Source organism: Haliotis rubra, unplaced genomic scaffold (genome assembly GCF_003918875.1).
Source record: "Haliotis rubra isolate DU_JTF1 unplaced genomic scaffold, ASM391887v1 Scf198, whole genome shotgun sequence".
In the NCBI taxonomy this organism is placed as follows: domain Eukaryota; kingdom Metazoa; phylum Mollusca; class Gastropoda; order Lepetellida; family Haliotidae; genus Haliotis; species Haliotis rubra.
The window spans coordinates 1,161,660-1,187,390 of NW_025765980.1; the positions used below are offsets into that span (position 1 = coordinate 1,161,660).

The window sequence follows — 25,731 nt, forward strand, 5'->3', positions numbered from 1 at the left end:
ATCAAAGGTTGTTTCCCTGACCAAAATTGGCTAAAATGTTTGACTTATATTTTGCCAGGCCAAATGGCTATCCATCTAACAAATTTGACAAACAGTAAACACAAACATGGCAATTGATGTGCAGATTTTGGTTATCTGCAGAATTTACAAAGCATATGTACACCAAGTGATTGTCTTGATTCAGAGGTGCCATTGTATAAAAGCTAATACATGTGATAAGGAATCTGACCGGCCCATTGGAGGGCCATAGACATGACATAACTCATAATAGCCACTGATGACTTTACCAGTGAGCCACATCTTCCCAGCCTAGTTCAGCAAGGGTGGAAACTGGAGTTTTCAATCTGTTAATTCCCTTGCCTAACGAAGATGCTACATGACATATTATAACGACCCCATGTGCCAGGTGTTACAGTATAACTGCATTATATTCACCATCATCATCAGCTGAGAGTCCAAGAGAAGTTATCGAGCCACTGAATATTCACACACTTGACTATTCAGATGGGCACTGATAGTTTCTTTGGAGAATTATTATACTGTTCAAAAGAAGTAGGGGAATTTCATTTTTAATTTATGATTGAAAACATCGGGAGATATATCGGAGTCAATCAATGTTGATATGATAATAATGAATGTTTTGAGAGTGCATCACCACTTGTACTTCCTTATGACCATAGTTGTTTGTACAGTATTCGCTCTTGAAAGATGATAGGTGTATGACGTGAAATTTGCATGTGTACGATTTTCATTTTCAAACAAAAAAATGGCTAGAAACAAACAGTGTGATGCAAAATGATTGTCAAAATTAATGGTCTACAGTGATTAATTGACCTTCTTGAAACCGTCAAAATCAAGAATGGCACCCCATGCACTTGTATGGGGCTACTCCTTTGTGCACGTGCATCCCATACGTTGTGTTTAGGATAAAGAGGAATGGTGGTGCGTTCATATGATGTCTGTCTTTGAAAAGTTTGTTAACGCTTATACTTCCTATCCAGATTGAAATTTCAGGTTCCCCTACTTTTTTTTTAAGAGTATATGTTAATCCATCCTTGGGGCGACTGTTATGGGTATTTTTATGCCAGTGAGAAAACACTTTTGTGTTATTGCATAACCCTGCTTAAATATTGTTTCAAGTAAATTCTAATTTGTAGTTGTTAGTTGGCTGCCACAAGTCGAGAACACAAAAATTAACAGCATTATGTACAAGTATTACATGCAGTAGTATAGTAATGCTTGTGAGAATGCGATGCCTAACTTAAGTTGGTAAATAAAAATCTGTAAAGAAATAGAGGCACACAAATGGAGTGTTGCCGCACTCAGCAATATTCCAGCTATATGGCGCACACAAACGGAACAAAAAGCAAAGGGTTATTATAAAGATTGTTATTGCATAATTGGTGCGTTGATGCATAATATTTTGATGCAAATATTTGTATTTGTTATAAATTGTATATATTTGACAGAAATATGCAAAGTATATGGAGCTCTGTTACACATCTGGGGTACTAGCCCCACTAGCCAGCTTTAATAGTCAGATCATATACATAAATATTTGTGCCTTTAATAAGTGCCACCAATTAACATGGCTAATAAAGTTGAGTTCATTCAGTACCTGTTGAAATGATGCTATTATACCACCTCAATTATAAGCCCCTGGGTCGGCGGCTGTGATATTTACTTATTGTACAGCTGGACCCAGTCATACAGTGCAGTCTTACTGAATGAGTCAGTGACTGATTGGTTTAATGCTACAGTGAACAGTGATATTAGGTAAGATCATTGCATGTCAGCTTGGTGAAGGAGTGAGTGAGTTTAGTTTTACACCACTTTCAGCAATATTCCAGCAATATCACGACGGGGGACACCAGAAATGGGTTTCACACATTGTATGGGGAATCGAACCCGGATCTTTGGCTATACAAGCGAATGCTTTCACCACTAGGCTAATCCACTGCCCTCTTGGCGAAGGAGGTAAGACCAAAACTCTGCAGGTTTTATAATTTGACCACTTTAGTATAATCCACACATACTGATATGGTGCTGACCAACCTGGAAACATAATCAGGGCAAATCTGGGATTCAAACAAATGTTATTGTAACTGAAAGATTTAATTGTTCTGGGTTGCAATCCACATGTTTATGTCCAAGGGGCAAGGGAGGTAACTCTAAGAGTGGGACTGGCGGTTTGCCATGTGCTTCACTCCAGTGAAGATAACACGAAGAGATGTTGACAGTTTTTTATGAGTTTACAAATTTTGTAAGCATAATTTTGTAACTGCAAATTATGTAGTACGCAACATATATATATTACAATTACATAATATGCTTAAACCTGTTAAATTAAGCCTTAAATGTGCAGTTATTTCCAGGTTAGGAACACGTGGGTTGACCTTAAATGTTTTATGCAACATGTAAGAGATGCTACTCTGCCTGGCGAACTGTGAACCTCAGACACAAGGTCACCTGTGTCTCCTTTAGTGAATGCAAGTATTAAATAACGTCATTCACGTCACATCAAGTGTAAAGTAAAGCAAGAGTCAGCAATTATTTGCAGGCTGACAATTACAGGCCTTTACATATGTTTATGATGGGTGCAACATGTGGGGCAAGATAATGTCACCTTTTTCGTGAACACCTGGTATCATCACTATTTGATATACTACTCACACTTTGCTAAGGATCACAAAAATTCCCAACTTTACTTAAACATAGATTTATAATTTGAAATTGTATCCATTTAAAACTAGATAAATAATGATATGGTAAACCCTCTTTAGGCAAACAGCCACTTTAATCTAACCTTATGCACTTGATACATGAATAACCATAAAAATGTTTTTGATCAATCAACCATTTTGCAAATCATGAAGTCTTGATACATGAATAACCATAAAACGTTTGGTTTTGATGGCACCAATCAACCAGTAACTTTAACAAAGTTCATGGACTGTTCAGTTTACCTGATGATCATCCAGAACAAGCCGGTTAACAAAGTTACTGTTCAGTTTACCTGATGATGGGGCCAGAACAAGCCCTGAAACGTTGTACTCGAGAACACAAGAAGATGTCAATAGCTCTATGTTCATGGGATATCACAAGATGCAGCATCTAATGACACACCTGAAAGGTATGGGATCCACAAGATGCAGTGACATACTGAAACATAGGATCCATGCTTACAATAAGCTTAGATATTTGAACCAAATTAGACCCCACATCATAGTTTTCAGTTAAATCAATGGTTTGATCCTTAGCAAAGTGTGAATAGTATAGTTATTCACAAACATATGTTCTGTCATCATATCTCATGTTGTCAATCACTGGACTGTCTAGTCCAGACTCAATTATTTTCACATAGACATCATACAGTTGTAATATTGACGAGTACATACAAACAAACAAACAAACAAACGCACACATCATGCACGCATGCATGCACGCACGCACTCACACACACAAAATTATGAATTGTACAATCAACACTTTTAGCAGACGTTTCTTATGGACATGGAAAGGGTTTTGGTGCTTTAACATGACTGTATATTTGGTACAATATCTGTGAAGACTGGTGAAATAAAGGTGCAAGCTTTGACTGAACGATTGCCTGAGCAGCACTGCATCAGGTATTCCTTCTATGGCTAGAAGATGTGTTAACTAAATGGCTGCCAAAAGGCTACATAAAGATGACCAGCATAAATTTCACCAGGACACACATAAAATGACGCTCATTGACAGCGGTCATACATTTATCACTCAAACATGGACAAAACATCATTCCTCAATCACTTCAAACTTGCATGTCTGAAATCATGCCAGAATCTGCTTTCAACAATTTCCCACTCAAACACCAAAATGAACTTACCAAGCCAATTAAAGTTGCTGGGTTTTGCTCGCAGTCCATTTTTGGCTATGCTTGGCACAATGCCAGATGGTTCCCTGAAGTAGACGAAGGCATACTGTTCCGTCAATTCCCGGGCATGGCGCCCTGACTCCTTCAGCTCTGCACGCTTTTCTCTGGTAACATGAAACATTGTCAAACATGAAGGTTAGAGCTGACACACATTTGACAATCATTACAAGTGACATTGAATAAATATTGCTGTCATGATCAGTAACCAATCTAACTAATGTTTCAACTGTAGTTTAGTTTGTTTGTTGTTTGCAGTTTAATGTCGCACTTTGCAATATCCCAGCTATATGTCGTTAAATAATCGAGTCTGGACAAGACAATCGGGTGATCAAAAGCATGAGCATCGATCTACGCTACTGGGATACAATGACATGTGTCAACCAAGTCAGCGAGTGTGACCACCCAATCCCGTCGACTCTTACGACAAGCATGGGTTAATGAAGACCAATTCTAACCTGGATGCAATTGTAGTTTAAAATTGGGACATGAATTATCACCTCAAAAAGGATCATATAATTCCTACAATTTTGGCTTGAATGAGGACACTGTTACTTAATGATATCTTACATGTTGCACTTAATATTATTAAGAAACTATTGACATAAATGATGGTATTTGCTTTTCTGGAAAACTACCATAGACAAAGGTAGGCTAATCACTATCATCAGAGATGAAGCAAATATTTAGCTCGATGGAGACATACCTGTATTCCTTCTCTAATTCCCGATTGTCAAAGGTTTGTATGGCCTTGACCTCCCATTGACCTCGAACCTCCTGGTCAAGGTAACACCGGTCAATGGCCTGCAGCAACTCGGTTGCATCACGACTAGTGAGGGTGACATTCCTCAAGTTGTCTACAAGAAAAACAAAGCACAAATCAAAATAGACTTACATATTATACAATCAGTGTCTCAGTACTAGCACACCAGTGATGAAACAGGTACCTCACAGGTAACTCAAACAGGTACCTCACTATCTGATCAATCATTGTACTAAAATAGGGTAACTCACTATCTGATCAATCATTGTACTAAAATAGGGTAACCTCACTATCTGATCAATCATTGTACTAAAATAGGGTAACCCACTATCTGATCAATCATTGTACTAAAATAGGGTAACTCACTATCTGATCAATCATTGTACTAAAATAGGGTAACCCACTATCTGATCAATCATTGTACTAAAATAGGGTAAGTCACTATCTGATCAATCATTGTACTAAAATAGGGTAACTCACTATCTGATCAATCATTGTACTAAAATAGGGTAACTCACTATCTGATCAATCATTGTACTAAAATAGGGTAACTCACTATCTGATCAATCATTGTACTAAAATAGGGTAACCCACTATCTGATCAATCATTGTACTAAAATAGGGTAACTCACTATCTGATCAATCATTGTACTAAAATAGGGTAACTCACTATCTGATCAAATCATTGTACTAAAATAGGGTAACTCACTATCTGATCAATCATTGTACTAAAATAGGGTAAGTCACTATCTGATCAATCATTGTACTAAAATAGGAGTAACTCACTATCTGATCAATCATTGTACTAAAATAGGGTAACCCACTATCTGATCAATCATTGTACTAAAATAGGGTAACTCACTATCTGATCAATCATTGTACTTGTATCTGATCAAAATAGGGTAACCCACTATCTGATCAATCATTGTACTAAAATAGGGTAACCCACTATCTGATCAATCATTGTACTAAAATAGGGTAACTCACTATCTGATCAATCATTGTACTAAAATAGGGTAACTCACTATCTGATCAATCATTGTAGTAAAATAGGGTAACTCACTATCTGATCAATCATTGTAGTAAAATAGGGTAAGTCACTATCTGATCAATCATTGTACTAAAATAGGGTAACCCACTATCTGATCAATCATTGTACTAAAATAGGGTAACTCACTATCTGATCAATCATTGTACTAAAATAGGGTAATTCACTATCTGATCAATCATTGTAGTAAAATAGGGTAACTCACTATCTGATCAATCATTGTAGTAAAATAGGGTAACTCACTATCTGATCAATCATTGTACTAAAATAGGGTAATTCACTATCTGATCAATCACTGTACTAAAATAGGGTAACTCACTATCTGATCAATCATTGTACTAAAATAGGGTAACTCACTATCTGATCAATCATTGTAGTAAAATAGGGTAATTCACTATCTGATCAATCATTGTAGTAAAATAGGGTAATTCACTATCTGATCAATCATTGTAGTAAAATAGGGTAATCCACTATCTGATCAATCATTGTACTAAAATAGGGTAAGTCACTATCTGATCAATCACTGGACTAAAAAAGGGTAATTCACTATCTGATCAATCATTGTACTAAAATAGGGTAACCAACTATCTGATCAATCACTGGACTAAAATCCAGTGTCCATCACTGAAATTGGGTAACCCACTACCACGTCAAACATTATACGGAAATAGGGTAACTCAACATCTGGACAATAATTACATTCAACTAGCCAAACTCTTAGGTCAAAACACTTAGGTCAAGTATTAAATATACCGTATGAAACAGTACAGTAAAGTTTCACAGGTAATATGAATCCATTATTCCTTGTTCCAAAGGGTAGTATGGATGACCTTGACATTGAAATCCAATTCGCTAGCAGAATTCAACTATTCTTTTTATGAAAAGTTCTTTTCATTAAACCTCTTGGAGAATATGCTATTATTTATCTCTGAAGTGGTCACAAATTGGCCCTAAAGACATTTCCTAAACTGGTATTATTTGAAATATCAAGTCCCTGTCAACACAGCTTTCAAGCCTACAAGAGTTACATCCCTTTGAATAATATTTGATAATGTTGGTCTGTGACAATAATCACGACAAAATGCTTTGTGAAACATACTGTGGCAGAAATACAAGAAGAGAAATGGATGAAAATGGTTGCTAAAACACACAAAATTCAAATAAAACAAGAGTCATAACAAGATGACAAATCCCCCAGACCCCAAACCATCTGACACTTACTTAAAGTCCAACTTCATATTTTTAGACTAAGTTCGAATCGTTTCCATGGAAATCATGAAAAATGTAAATGCCAAAAATCTGCAAATAGCAAAAGGCACCGCGTGGGGATCTGCCTTTATGACTTATGCACCAAAAACAAAATCCTACCCTTTTTGACACTAAGTTCAAATTGTTTCCATGGAAATCAGAAAAATAAAAATGCCAAAAATCTATAAATAGCAAAAGGCACCACTTTTTGTTGAAAAATATTGAACAGTTTCCTAGTTATGCTCTGGAAACAAAATGATTACAGACAGACAGACAAACAGACGGACGAGACGTTGACTATATCGCCCCGAATAAAAACTGAAAAGTAATGAATTTGTTACACAGCCATTTGCAAGGTAGTATGGGATAGTACATCCCGTTTGAATCCATATTTCCTGAGGCTTAAAACTTTCCCAGGTAGAATGAGGTGGTATGGCCATTGGCCTCAGGAAATACGGATATAGCTGGAAATAGAAAATACAGCAAATAGCTGTGTAACTAATGATAGCTGGTGTTTGTACGTACCTTTAGACAACTGCCTCTTGATCTTGGGGATATTAAAGTTGAGCTGTGCCTGTTCAGACATCGCTGCGCAGGCTGTAATAATAACAGTAATAATATCAGTATCAGGAGCATTCAACTTACCATTAACCATGGTAACAAAGTTAACTTTAAGCAGAGGTACAGATAAGCTGCGTATCTGCGTAAATTACGCAAATATTTATGTGAAAACTCAATTCCTATTAAGTCTATTGCGTACAAGTACGCTTGAATTTTTGTATATACTCAATAAATGTGATCTTACACACGTACACACAAAAACGTCAAATATTAGCTTGTGTACCTGTGGATAGATACAATCACTGAGGTATATTTGAGAAGTTCTATTTCAGGATATGAACTTGACAACTTGCAGTCCTTCTTATTGTTTCTCATATTACAGATCAAATATAAATAACAAACACTAAAATTTAAACTTTATTATATTTTTAAAATTAATGGAAAATGGCAAAATACCCAATTGAGTTTGAGTGAGATGAGTGCAATTTATTTGGTTACTCAAAGGAAAATTAGGATACCCAAATGAGATGAACACAAGCGAGTACTTACAGACCCGTGCCAGTTGACATAATTTGCATAGACTTACATGTTAATTTAGTGTAGCATAATAGTTTTCATGAATTTCAATTTTGTAAGATCCAAGTCAAATTTTGCACAGTTGTGAGGAATCATCTTACCTATAATCACATAATTTCTTTTTAATTTTCCGTTGCTTACTTATTGAATGGCAACAATTAATCAACATATGTACAGCGCCGTGAACTCCTTTAACATGGCAGCCTATTGGATTGTGCATTGTGGAACCATACCAAAGTTGATAAATGTGATATCATTAGTTAAATATTGGTCGGAGAACTGAACTGAAATTATGTGCGCAGAGCAGAGATGATTTCAAATTTACCTGTCAAATTTTACATTGATCCATCCTAAACTCACTTCATGAAAATTATTTATGCTACACTGAAATAACATGTAAGTCTATGGACATTACGTCAAGTGTCCGAATATAACTGGCACGGGTCTGTAACTCAATGACCCAAAAAGTTATCTGTAGCTCTGTTTAAGCGATTTAGGTGAAAAAAGGTAGAGAAATCTGTACGGAAATATTGAATGACTATCAGTTAATTTGAGAGCTGAGATTTAATGGACTGCCTGCCTGTGCTCCCAGTAGTAAAATTTAAAGCTCATAATTTTATATCAAATTTTTCGTAGTGAGGAACAAGTGACAGATTACGCAAACTGCATCCATGCCAAGACAACACCTGACACACAATATGCATAACATAGTGCTCATAACGTGGGTGAAAAATAACCTCACATTCTAGGGATACTTAAGAATCTTGCAGCCTGTCAGGACTGCTAGGAGTACTTGGACCGTGATGATCATAACTGATCAGAAAGTTTGGAAAATCAACCGATTGATATATTGAGCTCAACTGATGCTACATCACTCATCCCTTCAGCTACTTTACATTTATCGTCTAACATTGTGATATTAGAAGGGAAATTTAAACCTGTGAATTTCATTAATTACTTTTTACAGAAATCCTCCCACTCACATGATTCATCTCTAAAGACCCTTCATGGACTGCTGAAAGCCAGTTGAACCCATATCAACATGGGATATGAATTCAATCATCCCCCAAACAACCAAGGCAACAGAAATATGGACCTACCTTAGTGCGTTGGGTTCTGGGAACCACATTTCTGAGTGTAAAGTCACGAACTGAAAAAAAAGAAGAAATCACCCATTAAACATTTTCATAATAATCAGCAGACATTAGTGTCCACTCAGGGGTTCAAAAATCCCATCGCCTGACGCCCGGGACAAGTCAGTTTTCATTTCGGGCAATCAAATAATGATATCTTACTTGTCCATGGGCTACTAGATAATTTCCACTTATGGTTTCAAACTGCAAATTTAATTTCATATCAAAATGTAGCTACTAAATTTTGCAATGATAATAAAGTAGAGATATCTTTCTTTGCTATTTATCACTTTTCAATAAATAGTCCAGTAAACATTAACATCAAATACCATGTTGATTTATTCTTTCATAATTACATCATCATGATTATGTCATAAAATCAGGGCAAGTGGAAAATTAGTCAGGACAAGTTACTTTCTTAAAGTCACTTGCCCTGTGGCAAGTGGCTTTTTAAACAAATTTTGAACCCCTGCCACTGAATATCAAATTTCTACACAAAAAGTTGTTCAAAAAAAGTTTACAGTCAGAGTGATAACATGAAATTTGTCACAATCCATGAAGAGGGTTTTACGCAACGTGCAGATGTGCGTCCAGAACGCACAAATGTAGATAATGGACGCAGAAAAACAATTCACTGCGTCAAGAGGGGCGCACAATATGATTCTTTGTACCCACAACACATCTATGGCTTTGCTAAGTGTTTGGTTGTTTCTTTCAGAGCAGTTACGTGTTTCATTTCATCCATCAGTCCACATGATCAATGATTCATTCTAGGTTCTAAAGAAATTATCAACACATACAGTTCTCAACACTGTTACTTCACAGCACCCTCATATTGCCGGCAAGGACCCTAAAACTAATACTTAGGGGACCCCGGGACCCCCATGTTTGTAAGTCAAGGTAAAAACCCTGCCTGAACATACCATAAATATACATAACTAGTTCTATCTTTCATAAGGTTGACAATTCTTTGATAACAAAAGGGTCATAAAATGTTTAAAACACAGAGTAATGGAAACTGACTGTCCAAAAGGTCACGACACAAGAGGTTGAAAAGAAAGAGGTCAAACGAGGTCACCCGACTGACCAAATGGGTGTGTTTTTCAACTGTGTTAACATCATGTCACACAGCAGTCATTTGTATTCATCTACATGAAACAAGGTACACTGTACAGAATGTCTGGATCAAGAACATTATCAAGAGATATACCTGTAGTGAAGACAGAGGTTATGTGTATGGTATGAAGAAAAATTCATAATCTTTAACCTTTTTCATTAAGAGTAATAAACCCAATTATGATTTTTAAGTATTTACAGCATATATACTGAAGTCCTGCACTAAAATCCTAAAGATTGAACAAAATGATTTCATCAAAAGGAGGAGTGAGGGAGTATGGTTTTACGTCACTTTTAGCAATATTCCAGTAATATCACGACTGGGGACACCAGAAATGGGCTTCACACATTGTACCCATGTGGGGAATCAAACCCGGACCTTCAGTGTGACGAGCAAACGCTTTAACCACTAGGCTACCCCACCGCCCCTCAAAAGGAAGAACATCCACACCAAAATTCAGATCCTAACAATTTCAGACATGTTTACAGAGCCAAATATGAGAGTAATTACAAAATTTGAGAGTAATTACAAAAGATAAATTGCCAGATGCGACATTAAAATATTGGGAAAATATCATCTCAAATACATCAAATCCAGCTAAACATACACCCAACTAGATTAAATTTTGAACTAAAATGCCTCAGAATGATTGCCATAGTATTTTTTTTCAAAATGGCTGCGGATACTTGCATTCAAACCTTTTGAACAAACTGGGGGGTCACCATTGATTTCAGCTGTATTCATTTCATTTCTAAAGAGATGGGTTTTAGAAATACACACAAAGGGACTAAAATTCATTTGAAATGATTATCAATACATTTTCATTGACAGTTAATAATTAATTTACTGGACAATGAAGAGTGCCTGATGATTTATGAGAGACATTATGTTTGTTTCAAACTCAAAGAATCATGAGATGAAACGAAGTGTTAATTGGTGTGTGGGTAACAGTATATAATGTTATTAATTTATGTCTTGGCATTGAACATGGGTTAGTACTTACACAATATATAAGTGGCTGTATTGCTGGAAACATTTGTGACTTCATAAATAGTTAATTGTCCAACTTCCATACCTTATATACCATGTTTCTGAGGTATTTCCATTAATAATGATACCAGGATTTATTGTGTAGGTGGTTTAAGAGAATTTCCCCAAAGACTTATCCAATTATGTACAGAGGAAATAATGTCAGAAATAGCTGGATGACTGGATGAAAGGTGCTATTTTCCTACAACAAAACATAATTCAACTTTTCCCATCCTGCTGCCCATCGCCATAGTGACACATCAACCAATTAATCTGTCGCCAGCCTGGGCAAAATGTAATTATTTTATTGCCCCATTTCAGTGTCATTATTGGATTGTATGGATGACGTTTAATCTGTCAATAATATTGCTGTATTTCTGCAGTTGTCAGCTGTACCCAAATCATCCACTCTTAAATGTATGAAATTAACTAATATTTGGCACTAGGGGTCCCAAACAGACAAATTTACCCAATTTCAATCTGAAAGTAGCTGTGCTAAGTCAAGTTAAGCTTGAAACAAGAGTGAGTCAGTTAGTATAGTTTTATGTCACTTTTAGCCATATTCCAGCAATATCAGTATCTGGGGACACTAGAAATGGACTTCACTCATGAAACACAAGCCTTCGGCCTGATGAGCTAATGTTTTTACCACCATCCCATTTGAAACAAAAACCACCAAAACAATAAACTCACTCAGACATCATTCTTTGTCATTCTCCTTCTTGGGTAAAATAACAAAGTCAATGACCTAATTGCTTTTACTAACTAACCATTGTATTTTTCACAATGGTCATTTTGGTATAATTTATAGAGCTATGTAAATCACTTGCGAATGATGAATTTTCAGAACTTGTCTGTACCTAAATAATCCATACGGTAATATTTGTTTAGCTTTGTGCTCGTCTCAGACCAGATGTAAGTGATCAGTTAGGAGTGTATGACTCACATAACAGATGCATCATAATTGTCAGCTGTTCGAGGGAAGGTTTGGTTGTTGTTTAACGCCGCACTCTGCAATATTCCAGCTATATGGCGGTGGTCTGTAAATACTCCAGTCTGGACCAGACAATCCAGTGATCAACAGCATGAGCATCAATCTATGAAACTGGGATACGATGACGTGTGTCTGACCACCCGATCTCGTTAGTCGCCTCTTATGACAAGCATGGGTTGCTGAAGACCAATTCTAACCCGGATCTTCATGGGTGTCAGCTGCTTGAGGGAAGGTAATCTGGGACGTGTCACTTGTCAGAGGGAATCAAGATGGTCACCCTAATATATGATATTCTCTAGGGGAGGTCATACAAAATGGACGTTTTTCTAATAAAATATAAAGTGCGTTTTGGCTTTTCAGGAGGGTAATGAACCAAGGACATGGGACAGGGTCACCCAAATGTATGACGTCATTAAAGTAGGGTCATTATTGTCAGTACATATGTGCATCAAGAACCTCTAAATCATACCCCTTACAATAAATGACAGCCCTAAAGTTCAACATTTTCTTTCACTGACATTTCAGCTAAGTCTGTTCCCTTCATTTCAACCCTGAACACAAGGGTACTTGTGTAGTGTTTTCATGAGGGCCTTCCTTTGTTATTTTCCTGGTGTGAATATTAGGACCAATACATTATGGCAATAGTTGATGCTCCAAGACTTCTGGAACAGTACAAATGGCCCCAGAGACCTCAAAGTAATTGGTTCTGAGGTATGGAACACTCCTTACACTTTGGTACACTGTTGGCACCAGATGGGCAACAGGGTATTCAAGGGATTAAAGCAAGGTCCTGGTTTGATTCTCCACAATGGTGACCCAAGGTTAAAAACCAACTCTTCCATATATTGGTGCCAAGACTAGACATATTGAAGAAATGTGTATTCAAATAAGCAGGTGAATGACAGCAAGACCATTAAATGACATCAGGGTACCTTGACACAATCGGCCAAGGGTTCTGTTGTAGCTATCAGATCTGGTTCTTCAAAAGAACAGGGCAGCTTGTACAAAGCTATCTTAGCACTTAGGTAATCGTAACTCCTATACTTTAACATAGGCTTACGATCATCATAGCGCTAAAATCTCTTTGTGCAAGTGGATCCAGCAATGAGCAGGTAGGTTTGGTGTAAAGCGTCTTTGAACAACAATCCTGTCATATCATGACGTATCAGTATACAGTAGGAGGAAAGTCTGAAACAGGTCACAGACATTTACAAGTTCGGTGACACCTACACATAAGGTGCTGACGAACCTGGAAACAACATCGAGGTAAACCATGATACAGCAAACAATCAGTTGTGCCCAAGGGATGTAACTCTGTAAAAAAGGGGAAACTACTCTGACTGCCATCCCACTGGGGCAACATTGACTGCACCAGCTACATCCATACCAGTGTGAGTTTCCCATACATTCCCAGTTTTCAGCAACATCATGACAAGCTGGCTAAAAGGGGATGAAAGCTTATGTGACAATAATCATGGCCATCAACTAGTCTGGTGAACCGGAAAACTCAGTTATGGTGTAATCTGACCATAATCTCACACCCTTGTAAATTCTTCTCGGGTTGGTATACATTCCCTCCTTTACACCATTCAACATACATGATCACTTTAAGGCTTAGTTGCCAGTATTAACCAACGAATCAAACCATGACCTGGTTCCTGACCGGGGGAACCAGCAGTGCTCTGACCAATGAGGGGCGGTGGGGTAGCCTAATGGTTAAAGCGTCCACTAATCACGCTGAAGACCTGGATTCGATTCCCCACATGGGTACAATGAGTTACGCCCAATTTCTGGTGTCCCCGCCATGATATTGCTGGAATATTGCTAAAAGCGGCGTAAAACCAAACTCACTCACTCTGACCAATGAGCACTCAGATTACATATACAATATTCCTCATCGAACATATACAGCAAAGTTCTCAAAGGAAACACTTATTTTAGTTTGACTTAACTGTTATTCAGCTAATAGAGCACTGTATCTGTCAGTTTGTGATAAGCGTGTTTATTAGAAATGTTGTTTACTGTATTCATGCATTCTGAGCCTTTTTAAGCAATACTCCAGCAATATCATATCCTAGAACACAAGAAATGGCTTCACACATTGTACCCACAAGGGGAATTGACCCTGGGTCTTCAGCATGAGGAACAAACCCTTTTTCATGCACAGACTCAGGATCATTGTATTTCCATGGGTTTTAAATCAGAGGTGAGGTGAGGTGAAATTGGGTTTTACGTCGTGCTTGAGAATATTTCGCTCATATGACGATGTGCATGCGTGTGTATGTGTATGTGAGGCTGTTTGTACTAGCCCAGACTGAAGCTGGTTTTATAGCGCTAGCCCACTGAGATACCATGCCGCAGTGAAGCATGAAGACCCCACTGAGATACCATCCCGCAGTGAAGCATGAAGACCCCACTCAGACACATTATACTGACTCCTGACGCAAAATCAACTAGTCACCTAGGCTGGCCACCCTGATAAATATCTCATCTGTTACTCCAGGCTGCCAAGGACCATGAAGCTAGTCCTCAATAATGGTCACTAGTCCTTCTTGAAATGTATTACTTGTGGAAGTGCAGACTTCTTAATTTGGGTCTTAGGTGGAACACTGAGTATGGTTTTACGCCTGCTTTTATCAATACTCTAGAAATATCATGGTGGGGGGGACACAGAAATGGGCTTCACACATTGTGTCCATGTGGAGAATCGCACAAAGGTTTTTGACGAGCAATTGCTTTATCCACTAGGCTAACCCACTGCCCTGTGGAATACTGAAATAGCTTTTTTAACTGTTTTAGATTTCGGTGGAGACATTTGGAGTTAATCAAAGATGTAGTAAGTAGGACAAACTTACTACAACAGGCATAAGGGCCCAGGGACGTGTGAAACTCACATGAAACACACATGAAACTCACATGAAACACCAGCATAACAGCAACGCATATGATGATGGCAACATAAATGTCTTGGCATGTTAATGGATCTCATTAAACAGTTGCTGTATAACAAGGGATTCATTTTCATGAGCCAATATTCTGATGAAATTCTTCAGTGAACACCTGTCTCTTTTAATCAACCCATCGTGAATGACCAAACAAAGCACAAAGACCAACATGAGTAATCACTTCATAACACTGCATCAATAATCTTGCAGCTGTTCAACCACGACAAAAAAAACCTTCCAATGATAGCAGAGTGTGAGTGAGTTTAGTTTAACGCTGCTTTTAGCAATATTCCAGCAATATCACCGGAGGAGGGGGGGCAGAGAGAAGAGAGAGGAGGGAAGACACCAGAAATGGGCCTTCACACATTGTACCATGAAGCTGTCTTCGGCGTGACAAGCCAAAGCTTTTCCAAAAGGCTACCCCCATGATAGTCATTCCTTTTGGCGTAGACATCAAATACTCAGAAAAATAACTGCTAAATGTTGTTCAAAAACAAACAGCTTATGTGGCGTTTAGAAATGCTCATTTACTCACCCACCCACCCACTTGCCTATTCAAACTGGACCTATTGTGTAGGACCATTCTGATGATCCCCTACTGCTCTGTAAAGCACAGATCAAACTTAATTTTGCATTATGGAGTGAGCAAGCTGTTACTCAGACACTTAGTTGTGCTGGAAGCTGACGGATTACATTATTGATACTAAAGGAGGACTGTTACAAAATAACAAGACAAAGCCTCATCTTCTGCTTCTTCACCTAGCTATACCGGTATGTAAAATGGAAAACATATGCTCTGCCATCAAGGCAGTGACAAAAACAACCTCTGTCCAATCTGCATTTCAAGCTCCTTACAGCAATGTCACTTTAAATGTACATGATCATGGAGATACCATCGGCAGTACTAACCACTATTATCTTTTGGAAATTACTATAGTCAAACGAGTACAAATACTGATTATACTACAATATATATCTGGGGACTTTGATCTTTGAAAACATCAGTTATCTCTTTTTTCAATCTAGCCAAAATTTATTATATGAAAAGTCATCACATTGATTATATTCTTTTATTGTAAACTGACGGGCAAAAGTTAGTATAACGTTTTCAATTTGGTTTGGGGAAATTGAGCATGTCTAAATTCCAATGAAACATCCAAAGCAAACATTGTCAAAGTCACGAGAATATTGCAGAATGGTAGTGATGTCAGTAGATGTAGTCACGTGACCCCTAGCACGAGAAAAAGGTATAACATGTAATCTTTGAAAATCACGAACATGCACGTGCACCAGTCGGGTAGAAATGGGATGGATACACGCTGGCATATCACAGTAACTGAAAGCACATGCAAAATGCCGAAGCTGACACAAATTCAGCGAAAGCGAGCCATGGAATCTGCAGCGATATGGGAGCTACCCAAGCTCATCTTGCCAGAACGTCGGCTGTACCCCCAGCAACAATCTCCAGGCTGTTCACACGTTACCGAATACTGGTAGCACTCAAGACAGCCCGAGAAGTGGACTCGCCACGGTCACTACACCCATAGAAGACCGCTACATCCGGACTATCCATCTCCTCGAACAGGTTAGAATGGCGGCAACGCCGACGGGCTGCTACGCTTTCGGGCATCGTGTATCAGTCGCCGCACAGTGACCAAGATTGAGATTAGCTGGTATAAGGGCTTACCCGCCTTTCCGCCGAATGGTCCTGACCCTCAGACATCGCCAAAACAGACAGCGGTGGGCAAGGTAAGTATACAGGTGGCAAGTCCGAGATTGGCGGCGTGTTCTCTTTTTCCCGATGAAAGCCGCTTCACCCCTTTACAAGTGTGATGGCAAAGAACGGGTATATCGCCGACGAGGGGAACGTTTAGCAAGGCCATGCATCAGAGAAGTTCATCCATTCGGGCGGGTGGAGTCATGGTTTGGGGCGGTATCTGTGGAGACCAGAAGACCCGCCTGGTTGTAGTGCAGGGCAATCTCAATGCACGAGGGGTACATCGGACAGATCCTACAGCCAGTTGTGGTACCCTTCCTACAGAATCAACCCCGGGTGTACTCCTACAACATGACAACGCCGAGACCTCACACTGCCAGAGAGAGACTCGCTACTTTCTGCAACAGAACAATGTTGGCGTCCTGCCCTGGCCAGCGTGCTCACCGGATATGAACCCGATCGAAAGCACCTCTGGGATCATCTGGACAGGAAGATCAGGGTCGGCAACAAGTTCCACAGAACAGGCAACAGCTAGAGCAAGCACTCAGAGAGGAATGGAACCGCAGATCCCAATGACGCCATTCGACGTTTGACGACGTCAATGAGGGCGATGTGAGGGCATGCATTGACGCAAGCAGGGGTCACACACGATACTGATGTGCACAAGATCCTGTATTCAAGGAATGCCCTGCTACTGACTCATTAACTCAGATTGTGATAATCGATTTATGCAAAATTCCACCCCTTGCGTGTTTACTTGACAGCGGCTCACAAACTCCTTGCATGAAATTGTTGATTTTTTGTGATTTACAGCTCAAGTGATTTTTTATTATGATGCATTAAATATTTTTGGGGAATTTCGGTGTATGTCTTTGTTACAGAACGTTCAAAACGTCATATACTAACTTTTGCCCGTCAGTTTATGTTCAGTTTTATATAACATCTATCACAGGGTCCATAATAATTGCTATCTTAACAATCTTATGCTTGTTTCATACTTGAAATCAATTCGAGTTTGCTGCTTACTATATATCTGAAAGAACCAAATATTATAAAAATATTTCAAAATATTTTTCGAATTTTAAAAATGAAAATATTTTGAAATATTTGGATAATATTAGGTACTTGGCAAGCTGTATCCCAATCTTATGTAGCAACCCCACTTCATGTACCTAATGATACAATGATAAGTTTATGCAAATATTCTGATATAGATATTTGTACAAATTCAGTTAAATATTGTAAAGAGATTAAAGTGAGTGAGTGGTTTCAAGGTAAATAGTATTTCAGTATTATTTTGACCTGTATGACATGTAGGAGGAACACCCAAAGTGATGCATGTCCCATCGTTTAAAGCTTTTGTCAAATCAATGAGCGCAGGTATGATGCTGAAAAACCGATGAGCAAGATTAAAGGAATCTGCACTTCCAAACCACAATGACAGGCTGGCATGACGGCGTGACACAACTACGCACAGTAACTGCTGCACCTTAGACAACTTGGCTTTCAAAGAAGATGATTTTCTAGGTGCAATTCAAAACAGTGAGCGAGTGAGTTTATTTGTACGCCGCTTTTAGCAATATTCCAGCAATATCACGACGGGGGACACCAGAAATGGGTTTCACACATTGTACCCATGTGAGGAATCAAACCCGGGTCTTCGGCATGACAAGCGCATGCTTTAACCACTAGGCTACCCCACCGCCCCTGCAATGTAAACAGAAACAACAGACATGCACATAGATCCCGTAAGTCAGTCCATAAATTGATGATATCAAAAATACCTGGACACAAAATCAGATCAGAGAACAGAAAAATGGGCATCACACATTGTACCCATGTTGGGAATCAAACCCAAGTTTGTTAATGAGTCATTTCTTCAACAAGAAAGCTAAGGAAACATCTACAAAGATGAAAACTGACTAAAATATATTCTACCATGACATTTAAGTATGTTCATTTTTGATTGGCTGTTACCAAAAAATTAGAAGTGAAACATTTTCAATAACCACTTATTCGGTTCACTGTGTGTAGGAATATTTTGCACTCATTAACCCTTACAAACACTACGCAAGGGTAATGAGTGCATATCTAAAACTGCGTTTTATTCATGGTGCATATGTCATGGTAGAATGGAGACAATCACTTCCAAAATGTAAACACAATAGGATTATCTCCTAATTTTATACTTGTTAAGATGATCAGAAGAAAGTCTGCCATGGAGGATTGGTTTCAATTTATTCACTAGGATATGAACAATATATCTCTTACATCACCCTTAACAATCTTAAATCTTTTAACCGAAAAGGTCATTGTGTTATTGCTTTACCAAGTAGGTACATCCTCCTTTGATGAAAACTTGGGTTTCCCAGCATTATGGATTTGCTTCTGCTGGAAATGCCAAAATGGCTAAGGTAGAAATTCAACATCATCATCATGAACTCATTATTAGGACCAAAGTCAACATCATTGGCAGAACCACCATCTTTACATCAACAACATGATGAAAGTTATCCGCAAATACTCAATGGTTTCTGGAGGAGATCATCTGAGTGAAATCCTTTTGGTGACTTTTACTGAGCAAATACCCTACAGCTTTCACTGTGACCTTGAGCTGACATGAGCGCTACTAAACCACATGGGTAAGCTTCTATCAATGAACAGTATACATTTCATGTGTTATGTAACCGATCCTATTCTCATGTCTTTGGACAGATTGAACTTCTGATGTAAGTACTGTAATATGTAATATGCCTGAAAAACAGAACGTCAATTTTTTTGCAAAAACGAGCCATGACCTTCACTTTTGAACAAACACTTTGAACAAAGCCTTCAGTTGATATTTACCAACTTGATGAAAACAGTTACTCCTATTGATAAGAGTTTAAATCACACTTCTTATACAACATTTCCTTGCAAACTTTCAATGCCATGACTTGTCTAAATAACTCCCCTGGTCCATCTGTTAGATGTGGCATGCTGAATGTCCTGATATGGATATACTATGCATAATTTCCAAGAACAAATTCCAAAGAAAATTCTCATGTTATATTTAATGTCTTCAGTACTTTCACAAGCTGAATCATTCTTCTGCAGTTCCAAGTGACAACTGTTGCACTTTTGTGAAACAAAACATTCTGTTTAATACTTTTACTTCAGTACATCTTGGATAACCATCAGATACTTATGAGAAAAGTCTGTAAATTGAGTTTAAAAGACACCAAAGTGTAGAATTCAGACAGTAACATTAATACTCAAATATCCTAAAATGTATCTGATAACAACCCGTTGTTTCGCTTTTATACTGCTCCATCAGGTCAGTTCCCAACACTACTGAACACTTGCTTTGGATCAGTGTCTTCAATATTCAATAAACACACATCATTATCAGAAATTCAAAGATGACACAAATTTCACTGAATACATTTAAATCAGAAAAGCATCAGAGTTGCCATCGAGCAACAAGCCAGGATGACAGCCATTCCTCCTGTAATGAGGAATTCGCATCTGTAAGAGTAATATCTTGTAAATAAAATTGTAATTAGCTTCTTGTGACTTCGGATGATTTGTTGAGCTAATTCCCAGCAGTGACCAGCACACCATTTAGAAGGGGTTTCACCAGAAACCACACTGGTACCATACAGGATTATAATATAGTAGCCTGGAGTGCAGTTGAAAGACCTGGACTGGGCAAGGCATGAGCAATTCTTGTGAACTGGACAGGATCATCTGAAGGAAGAGTACAGCTCTCATTTCTCATCCTAGAAATTATGGTCCAGCAGTCAAGATGAGGAATGTTATTTTGCAAATGTTATCCTGATGAAATCAAGGCACTGAACGTAGCACAGTTTACCAACCAAATGGACATGCCCAGTTCATTGTTACGGAGTTGTCAGTAGGACACCATCATATCCCTTCACAAAATGGTCACGGATTGTCAGCAACAACTTCACAAGACGAAGGTCCTGAAGCAGAGTGGTATACCTATTCTTCCATTTCTCTTTATCAGACTGGTATCAGTTTCAGTAAACTAATAATTTTGGTAACTCCCCTGTATTTTTCATTCAAAAAATGAAAGGTGTGCATTTCATTTCATGCCAATGTCACCATTCTCTCAGGTGACAAGTCATCCATGGGCAAGTGAAATGCATTGCGAAGTGGATACAGCTTGACACAGGTTAGTGTTCTATCCCACTGATTTACAAGTGAAAATATTGAATATTGATACCAGAGTACCTTTAGCCTTCCGAGTCAAGAATATATCACTTCCCATGTATGAAACTAGTGCAGACCTTTTCATTTCATCAAAATGAAATACAACATAAACATATTTGAAAAACTATATAAACTTTATTCTCATAATGAAAAATAAACAGAAAGCTTAACATGTTCTAAAGTTGCAATGATTAGTTGATGTACCTTTGCCAACAAATAATCTCACACCCATCTACAAATAATGCTCAAAGACATTTAGTGCACTTCTCTAAACAGATTCTCAGTGTTGAAAGCACCTTTAATAATGCGGAAAATCACTAAACCTCTAAAACAAGACTTGCAAATTTCTGAAACCCTCAGGTTTCCAGAAAGACATAAATACAAAAAAAGGTACAATACCATCATCAGAATGAAAAAAAATTCATAGATTAAACTAAATAAAAGACACACAGCAAAGATGCTGACTCACGGTTCTTACATCCTCTGCTAACTGAGCCTTTACATTCAACATTAAGTTCATATCTTCAAACTTGATGTGGTTCCAAATTTATTTACATGATAAGCGCAATGATTAACAAAGTTTTACAATTGTATCTAGAAAATACATTTTCATAAAAAAACTCATGTTATTGGTTGGGCTAAAATGTAATTTGTTCCAGACTTATTAATGTCAATCCAAAACGGAAAAGCGATGTCTGTTGCATTATATAATCAGGTAGTAAATTTCTGGTCTATTTCATATTAATCATGAGTCCTGTACAGCAGCTTGAAGGAAGAGATATTTCAGAGGATTGGGGGTTTTATGGCGAGTTGGGACCGATGATGCTTTTAACAGTACTCCACTTGTAACATGGTGTTTCAGCTTGAGTGATGCTTCTCCCACATGTTTAACACCTTGAGAGAGTGAGTCTAGTTTTATGCCGCACTCAGCAATATTCCAGCTATATGGAGGCGGTCTGTAAATAATCGAGTCTGGACCAGACAATCCAGTGATCAACAGGATGAGCATCGATCTGCGCAATTGGGAACCGATGACATGTGTCAACCAAGTCAGCGAGCCTGACCACCCGATCCCGTTAGTCGCCTCTTACGACAAGCATGGGTTACTGAAGATCTACATTCTAGCCTGGACCTTCACTGGTATTTAAGACCTTGGTGAAACTGATGAGTACAGGTACTCTGCTGACAAACATTGAAACCTAATCAGGGAGAAATGGGATTTGAACCAACAATCGTGGGTTCTTATCATACCCAAGGACAGCAACTATTTTGCTAAGCTAACTTGCATAAATTTTGTTGAAAAGTTTACCACAATTGTCAGGTTTGGGGTCAAAACCTCAGAACAGGTAGTGTCATAACAATCATATAAATCATTCAGAAAATGTCATTCATCAAATTAAACAAATGATTGTCTTTCATAAATGCAATTCCTAGCATAACAAGAAATGGCTCAATATCCAAGCCTTCCGAAAATCACTTATTTCAGATTCATTACTCTCCCAAAGAACTTCATACTGTTGATTCTTTACTCTTCCAAGGAACACTTTATTGTTGATGTTTTACTCTGCAAACAAACTTCTTATTGTAGATTTGTTATTCTTCCCAAGGTAAACTTCTCATGTTGATTAGTTACAGTAGCAGTGGCTCAGTTCTTTCCTGCAAATGCACTTCTGAGATCAGTTCTTCAGAGCTATTATGAAGGTGTCCTAGTTATCATTACATCATCTGTGTGAATCGATGTATTGAAGTTGTTGTCCAAGTTTGCTGAACGGGATGTCACAGTAGACATAACATCATGGATCATGGAGTGAGTGTAGTTTTACCCTACACTCAGCAATATTCCAGCTATATGGAGGCGGTCTGTAAATAATGGAGGCGGGACCAGACAATCCAGCGATCAACAGCATGAGCATCGATCTACGTATTTGAGATACAATGAAATGTGTCAACCAAGTCAGCAAGCCTGACCACCCGATCCCCCTAATTCGCCTCTTACGACAAAGATGGGTTACTGAAGATCAATTCTAACCTGGATCTTCACGGATCATGGAACCATGAACATCATCATAAAATATACATGAACAATATATCTGCATATATTGCATGCTCTGGTCTTTTCCTCTGCTATTACCAGTACGATGTTGTTTACATGTTGAACTGCACCTTTGATCTTGCCATCAACCATGTTAGAATCCAAAATATCAAAAATAAACATGGAAATAACAGTTCAGTTAACACCAATACACAACTATGATGCATACAACCAATAGTCAACTTTTTCTGACCCAAAATTGCAAAAAAAATACACACACACAAAATAAAACATCATGGACTGGACATATGCTCACACACTTAGCAGTTGCTTATAGTATTAGGCTGTAGACTGGACTGACGACTACAGCTAACTAGTGGTGGTCCGATTAATTGAAATAATCGAAGATTGGTCGCAATGACTAACGACCAAGCAATCGATCATGTTTTCTCATAATCAAATTCAAACAATTTTGGAACACTTGTTTGCATTAACAATTGTTTTTTCACAAGGTTGGTTTTGTCTGTTACATTTCATACGCACTACTAGCTCATTCCAAGTCATGGTTGAATTTATCTTAAAGAGTCCAGGTAATTTATGTTCCTAACATACTAGTCATCCTGTAAAGATGTGAAATTTGCAAATGTATTGTGCAATTTGCAAAAAAACCCCGAAAGAACGACATGTTTTTCTTTATTTTTTGTGCATTAAGAAACATAACCAGGAAAATTTGAGAAATGATGCTAACCAATTATTTTCGATGATTCATCAGTTGTAATGAACCAATCATCAATTATGAGATTTTAACCAATTCCCAACACTACAGCTAACACATCATGCAGTCCAAACACCTAAAATACCAGGTGTAGCAATTTAAGATATTGGGGTGATTATTTGGTACAAAGGGGGTAGGCTTGCACTTTGGACTGTATATGTTTCATATTTTTTTTCAATAACACACAGATACATATATTTTTAAATACCAACTCTAAACCCTGATCGATTTATAATAAATGACCAGTCCCTAAATATTTCTCAAATTTATCCAAAACAAATATGTTTAAATCATTCTTTGAAGAAAAAACAACAAAAAACAGGAACCATCAATTTTAGCAACCTGACACTCATCGCTTTCACTGTCATTTTTTATAACCAACCATCCCCTTCTCCCCAAACGGATAGCCCACAATACAAAATCATAAAACCAGTAGATCTATTATTTCAAAACTCATATCTAAGTTTACTTATACATGATATTGATTTTATTATTATCATTATTATTTTGGGTTCATATTTCATGGTTACATATAACTTATTTATGAATTACTCACCATGTTCATCTAAAACAGCGTTTACATTGATCATGTTCATGAATGAGTCATGTCATACTTCGGTCACATGGGTGGCAGACATTTTCTGGATAAATCTAGACTATTTGTTGTATTTATTTTGAGATGTGTTGTCCCGTATATGTTTGTTATTCTTTCCCACGGGGTAATGTGTTCCCCAATGACCAAGCCACGCCCAACGACTTCGGTTTACGAATGAGTGACCTCAAAGGTTGACTTCAGGGAGCTGCGCTGAGCTCGCTGTTGCCAACTGCAACTTGCAAGGTGTGTATTTACATAATGACATCTAGCATCTTCTCTGCATCGAAATAAACGGCCGAATTTCCGTTGCTGCTATCCTAGTTAAGGCTCATAATTTTTATGTATCACTTGCTACCAACTATTACATAGGCAATGGTGCGCTACCTGGCATAAACAAGCCCGGCATCTCTCCGAATTTTAGCCATGGCATCGCGAGAGAGCCTGTGGATTGTCAGATTCGAGACTCTACACCGTCCACACATGTGTCCAGCAATCGAGTCTACGGATCATAACACACTATATCGACAAACCTACCTGGTATATGACGCATTAATATTCACGTCTTGTGAACATTCACGCAACGATCAGAAGGAAGAACTCTCTAAATTTCTCCGATACGTAACTATTCCAGCATACACCCCATGAAAACAGCGTAGAATCTAATGGCGCGGTTGGCCGATTTGTGATTGTTATGGGAAACAACCAATCAGACATCTGTATTTCGTCACGTGTTTCATCGCGTCAGCCCGAGGCCTACCGTTCAACCAAGACAAGAGGGACTTTCCCTGTCGATAAAGGCATTGCGTGTATGGTCGAAGTCCTCGTTTTTGTCTTAAATGTTGAAACACCCATTGAGCGGACATTTAACCATGCCCGAAATAAAACGAAATAAGTTAACAAGGCCAACATTGACGGTGTCACGAGGAAGCAGCGTCTTTGCGTATGTGCCTTTGATGCCTCGCCTGAAATCATTTAGGCATCTATATCTGTGTTTGGCTTAGATATTTTACCACACGAACTTTGAAACTTTCCAACCTTTTTGGATTTTTTTTACAGCGAACTTCAGCCAA

At 38.1% G+C, this 25,731-nt stretch overlaps 1 protein-coding gene and 1 long non-coding RNA gene across 2 annotated transcripts in view; one reads left to right on the top strand and one right to left on the bottom strand.

Moving 5' to 3' along the window:
- The window catches only part of LOC124275083 (protein TASOR-like), a 51,232-nt gene extending 25,892 nt beyond the window's left edge, over positions 1–25,340 (bottom strand). Inside the window, exons 1-5 of the mRNA XM_046710561.1 lie at positions 25,196–25,340; positions 9,210–9,259; positions 7,498–7,569; positions 4,620–4,770; positions 3,869–4,020 (exon numbers count right to left, since the gene is read on the bottom strand). Of these exons, the coding sequence (XP_046566517.1) occupies positions 3,869–4,020; positions 4,620–4,770; positions 7,498–7,558 (364 nt within the window). The 5' untranslated portion in view covers positions 7,559–7,569; positions 9,210–9,259; positions 25,196–25,340. The remainder of the gene's footprint in view (positions 1–3,868; positions 4,021–4,619; positions 4,771–7,497; positions 7,570–9,209; positions 9,260–25,195) is intronic.
- LOC124275085 lies at positions 774–22,208 on the top strand. Its single transcript, XR_006898200.1, has 3 exons — positions 774–1,312; positions 12,320–12,323; positions 22,164–22,208. It is a non-coding gene; the product is annotated as an uncharacterized LOC124275085 (long non-coding RNA).
- Positions 25,341–25,731: the final 391 nt, after the last annotated feature.